Genomic DNA, 6,118 nt, shown 5'->3' on the forward strand with positions numbered 1-6,118 from the left:
CCTAAGAGTGAGAGGGGCCTAAGAGGGAGGAGCTTAAGAGGGGAGGGGCCTGAGAGGAGGGAGGGGCCCAAGAGAAGGGAGTCACCTAAGAGTGGNAGGGGTCTGAGAAGAGGGAGTGGCCTAAGAGGAGGGTGGGGCCTAGAAGGTAGGAACCTAAGTGGGAGGGGCCTAAGAGAAAGAGCGGCCTAAGATGGGAGGGGCCCAAAAGGAGGGAAGTGCATAAGAAGGGAGGGGCCTAAGAGGAGGGAGGGGCCTAAGAGGAGGGCAGGGTCTAGAAAGGAGGAACCTAAGTGGGAAGGGCCTAAGAGAAAGAGGGGCCTAAGAGTGAGAGGGGCCCAAGAGGGAGGAGCTTAAGAGGGGAGGGGCCTGAGAGGAAGGAGGGGCCCAAGAGAAGGGAGTCACCTAAGAGTGGGAGGGGTCTGAGAAGAGGGAGGGGCAGATCCTAAGAAGAGGGATGGCCCAAGAAAGGAAGGGTCTAAGGGGGAGGAGCCTAAGAGGAGGGAGGGACCGAGGAGCCTAAAAGGCTAAGAAGGGAAAAACCCAAGAGGAGTGAGCAATCTAAGTGGGGTAGGAGCCTAAGAGGAGGTAAGAGTGGTGGTTGCCACTAGCTTCTATTTCTTAACATTAAAGCCATAATATTTAGCTACCAGTAAGTTGCTCAGTATGTCAGTCCACTCAGGAGGGCAAATTACTTCAACAATTTCATACCGCTTACCAAATTTCAAATTATTTGGATAGTACTTCACTTTTTCTTCCTGATCAAGTATGAAAATTATTTATATTTAGACATGATCATCATTCTAGGCAATATTATTCATAATACCACAAGCTTCATATTTTAGTACAATGTACCTATTAATCATAGAAATGTTTACCTGTGTATTACTAAAACATTTGAAATTTACACTATCACTTACTTTTCCCAAGAACCCTATGAGGTAAGTGTTCTTATAATCTCCAAGAAAGAAATTGATTTTTCCTCTAGAGTGTATCAAAATTTGCCCCCTTATTTTATGTAGATATGCTTTGTGGATGTGTCTACCTTGAATGTGGAAGATAAAGATTCCAAGGTGAGTATTTTCTGTTCAAAGTGGAAAAGGGTGAGAAAAAATAAGGGTTTTCTGTGAAATATGAGGAAACGGGAAGAGGTGAGGGAGAGAGAAGAAAGGTAGAAGGGATGCGGGTCGAAGGCCCAGGTAACTGGTTAGGCTAAATAAAAGCATGGATATACATTATCTGTCCCAAACGGTGGTATATAACAGAATATGGCTCTTGAGATGGATAGTCTTGAATGTCATCAGAGGATAGATTAGAAATTTGTGGAAACAATCTTGTTTCATTCTTCAAATATTGTGTAGCATTGAAACCCTACCTCTCCTGAAAAAACAAAGGATGATGGGGGACAAGACCTTCATACTGTGAAGTTATAGCCTAAGGGGTAGGGCAGCTTGGAGAAATCACAAAACTCAACTTTGCATTAAAAATCTCACCCTTTAACTCCACAGGGTGCTGCTGGTTCCAGGTCAGAAGGCGAATTAAATCTGGAGACTCTGGAAGAAAAAGAGATTATCGTAATCAAGGACACTGAAAAACAAGACCAGACTAAGGTGACCTAGCCTCTGAGATTCTATCATTCTTCATTTCTAGGGCCAATAGTAAATCTGAAGACTCTGGTTCAGAGATGGTAAGGAAATGGTTGTCCAATAGGTCTGCCAACCTGGAACTTATGACATTCTAGAGAACACAGGACTAAGTTCAGGGCCATGCAATATAAGTTCCACATGCAATATTTTAAAACAGTGTTCATTAATCACGAAGTTTCAAATTACTACTCCATGACTTGTAAGTATCTACTCCAAACAGTACTTTGCTATCCTTGTTCTAAGAAAGGTGTACATTTAGTATTGACCTTTGCAATGTTCCTTGCTGACTTATATGCTCCTGTGCCTCATATTGCCCACTATTTAATAAGGAGGAAAGATATGGAACAGAGAGAAAACACGTATCAACCAAGAATTTGGGTACCTAAAGAGATTACATATGTAAGCTGTTGCATAAACACACACCAATATACATTAACACATGCAAACCTTGACCAGGTCAGTGACCCTAACTAATTCAGACATTGACATACACATTATGGATATGGCATATGGAAAGACCTATGTGACAATACACAATCATGACTGACATGCATACATATATACATACAAACTTATATAAAGTAACACACTTGAATGATACTTTGATACACATATTTACACAAATGCAGTTATATATGTACTATGTTATTCACGTATGATTCTTAAAACACCCAGAGTATGTGCAACATTTATATACACAAATACCTACAGATCTTATAAATGTAGAATAAACCACATATGATTATTATTTTAAATAGTAACATTGAAACTGACAGTGGGTTCTTTACATATTCAGACATACTAACATATACAAGTGTATTTTTCCATTCACTAGTATGTACAAAATGCATGCTTGTGTTGGCTTACATGCACAATAGATACTGATATTAACATATTATTATATATTATTATGTATGTATATCACATTGTTGACACAATGAGACATACATAAGTAATCAAATGAAATTGGCAAACACATTGGCAGCACTTGTAAACAGTTACATCTACAAGCATATATACTCTATACTCCATATACTCCAAGCTTTTGTTGCTATCATGGTGCTTTATACTGGATATCTTTATATGCTAAAATGTCAAATCTCTGTTACTTACAAGCTATATCTTCTAACAACCAGAAAACAAAAGGGTAGAATTATCCCACCCAAACTCTTCAAAATCTTATGGCGAGGTGTTCTTCTTTTTCTAGACGGAGGGATCTGTGTGCCTTTTCAAACAAGCTCCCTCTGATCCTATAAGTGTCCTCAACTGGCTCCTCAATGATCTCCAGAAGTATGCCTTGGGTTTCCAACATGCATTAAGTCCCTCAGCCTCTAGTTGTAAACATAAAGTGGGAGACCTAGAGGGTGAATATAGCAAAATACCATCTGAGAACTGCTACAGTGTGTACGCTGATCAAGTAAACTTGGATTATTTGAACAAAGGACCTCAAAACCTTCGCCTAGAAATGGCGGCATCCAAAAACACCAACAATAACCAAAGTCCCTCAAATCCTGCAGCCAAATCTCCTAGCAATCAGAGGTCAGTTGCCACTCCTGAGGGAGAATGTTCTATGGACGACCTTTCCTTCTATGTCAACCGATTGTCATCTCTGGTAATCCAAATGGCCCGTAAGGAAATCAAGGACAAATTGGAAGGTGGAAGCAAATGTCTCCATCATTCCATGTATACATCAGGAGATAAAGGGAAAACCAGCCCCCGGAGCGCTGTCAGCAAAATTGCTTCTGAGATGGCCCATGAAGCTGTTGAACTGACCTCATCAGAAATGCGTGGCAATGGAGAGGATTGCAGGGATGGCCGGAAAACCTTTTTGTATAGTGAACTGTCTAACAAGAACAAGTGTGGAGAAAAGCAGCAGATGTGCCCAAAAGACAGCAAAGAATTTGCAGATTCCATCAGCAAGGGGCTTATGGTTTATGCAAATCAAGTAGCATCTGACATGATGGTCTCTGTTATGAAAACTTTGAAAGTACACAGCTGTGGGAAGCCAATTCCGGCTTGTGTGGTCCTGAAGAGGGTACTATTGAAGCACACCAAGGAAATTGTATCTGATCTGATTGATTCATGCATGAAAAACTTACATAACATAACAGGAGTCCTGATGACAGACTCAGACTTCGTTTCTGCTGTCAAGAGGAATCTTTTCAATCATGGTAAACAAAATGCAGCGGACATCATGGAAGCCATGCTAAAGCGTCTGGTCAGTGCTCTTCTTGGTGAGAAGAAGGAGACTAAGTCTCAAAGTCTGGCATATGCAACCTTAAAAGCTGGAACTAATGATCCGAAATGCAAGAATCAGAGCCTTGAGTTCTCAGCTATGAAAGCTGAAATGAAAGGAAAAGATAAATGCAAATCCAAAGCAGATCCATGCTGCAAATCATTGACAAGTGCTGAGAGAGTCAGCGAGCATATCCTCAAAGAGAGCCTTACTATGTGGAACAACCAGAAGCAAGGAAACCAGGGCAAGGTGACTAACAAAGTATGCTGCACCAATAAAGATGAGAAGAGAGAAAGGATCAGTCCTTCCACAGATTCACTGGCCAAGGATCTAATTGTCTCTGCCCTTATGCTCATTCAATACCATCTGACCCAACAAGCCAAGGGCAAAGATCCATGTGAAGAGGAGTGCCCTGGTTCCTCCATGGGGTATATGTCCCAAAGTGCACAATACGAAAAATGTGGAGGTGGCCAAAGTTCTAAATCACTTTCAATGAAGCATTTTGAAACTCATGGAGGTCCTGGACCATCTACATGTATGAAGGAAAATCAACTGGAGTCCCAGAAGATGGATATGTCAAACATGGTTCTGTCCCTGATTCAGAAACTCCTGAGCGAGAGCCCTTTCAGTTGCGATGAACTAACTGAAAGTGACAATAAGCGTTGTTGTGATCCTAGATCAAGCAAAGCAGCTCCCGTGGCCAAGAGACCTGAAGAGCAATGCCAAGACAATGCAGAACTGGACTTCATCAGTGGGATGAAGCAAATGAACCGCCAGTTTATAGATCAGCTGGTAGAATCCGTGATGAAACTCTGCCTGATCATGGCTAAGTACAGCAACAATGGAGCAGCCCTGGCTGAGCTGGAAGAACAAGCAGCCCTGGTAGGCAGTGGCTCCAGATGTGGCCGTGAAGCTGCGATGTCACAAAATTATCCTGAAAGTCCTGGCCCTGAAGTTATTGTCAACAATCAGTGCTCTACAAGTAACTTGCAGAAGCAGCTACAGGCTGTCCTGCAATGGATTGCAGCCTCTCAGTTTAATGTGCCCATGCTCTACTTCATGGGAGATGAAGATGGACAACTAGAGAAGGTAAGAAATGCATGAAGGCCCAAGAAATTAAAGACAGAATGGGTAGATGTGAGCAGACTAGCATTCATATATATAACTACATTCTCTGTCTCTGCATGAATGCTTGTGCATGCACGCACGTGTGCACACACACACACACACACACACACACATGCATGCAGTTCCTACATTAGATTTCAGAGAAATCACATAGTGAAATCATGTTCGGTATAGGAGTTGAAATAAAACTATGCAACTCTCCTTAAACCCATCTCCTAGGTCTTAGGGGAAAAGGCTAGGCATGTCAGCAGTTCTGGATCTGTGACATTAACCTTGGGGGACAGTCACAGGGAGATGTTAGTTCCCTTTGCATACTGGGTCCTCCTTCTGAAAAGCATCAGATTACTCAAGATCACTCTGCTCTCTCCACAGCTCCCTGAAGTTTCCGCTAAGGCTGCAGAGAAGGGGTACAGTGTAGGAGATCTTCTTCAGGAGGTCATGAAGTTTGCCAAAGAACGACAACTGGATGAAGCCGTGGGCAACATGGCTAGAAAGCAGCTGCTAGACTGGCTTCTCACTAACCTGTAAGCTGAGAATTCCTTTGACTCCCCTCCATCCATCCTCTCCCCAGCAGCAATTCCACCCCAGCTGGAGCCACCCTCACCATCAGGCTGGTGAACTGCACAATTGTGATCACATTTACCAATACATCTGAGCAGTTGCACTGTGAAAATACTGGGTGCCCTCCTGGGCAACATGAATAAAAAAATTCAAAAACTTGTTGTCATTGATATTGGAGAAAAGGGAGGGACAAGTGGGTTCCTTTTCCATGGCTGGTGAATTTGTATCCACATCTCACACTGGGCTCTTTTCTGAGCACCCAAGACACAAGGTCTCTAGCCTGTTTCACCAAAACCTCCATGCAGAGTCTGTTTAGAATTCTGCCACCTAGGGAGAAGGGCAAACTGAACTAATCCCCTTTCTAATCCCAGGTAGTTCTTAGTCTTTGCTAAGGATGTACAGATAGACTTATTTAAAACACACACACACACACACGGACCTATACAAAGGCATACACACACACACACACAAAGACACAGAAAACAAAGACACACAGACACACACAAAGACAAACACCGACACACACACACATAGACCTATACAAAGGCAT

At 42.5% G+C, this 6,118-nt stretch overlaps 1 protein-coding gene across 2 annotated transcripts in view; it reads left to right on the top strand.

The window, feature by feature from the left end:
• Nucleotides 1–5,724, top strand: part of Akap4 (A-kinase anchoring protein 4) — a 10,488-nt gene extending 4,764 nt beyond the window's left edge. For both annotated transcript variants that reach the window (XM_021154043.1, XM_021154044.1), the window contains exons 3-6: nt 1,020–1,070; nt 1,506–1,607; nt 2,851–4,968; nt 5,380–5,724. In XM_021154043.1, coding sequence (XP_021009702.1) covers nt 1,020–1,070; nt 1,506–1,607; nt 2,851–4,968; nt 5,380–5,535 — 2,427 coding nt within the window. In that variant the 3' untranslated portion in view covers nt 5,536–5,724. The remainder of the gene's footprint in view (nt 1–1,019; nt 1,071–1,505; nt 1,608–2,850; nt 4,969–5,379) is intronic.
• The last annotated feature ends 394 nt before the right edge of the window (nt 5,725–6,118 follow it).

The sequence above is a fragment of the Mus caroli genome, chromosome X, assembly GCF_900094665.2.
Source record: "Mus caroli chromosome X, CAROLI_EIJ_v1.1, whole genome shotgun sequence".
NCBI classification, from domain to species: domain Eukaryota; kingdom Metazoa; phylum Chordata; class Mammalia; order Rodentia; family Muridae; genus Mus; species Mus caroli.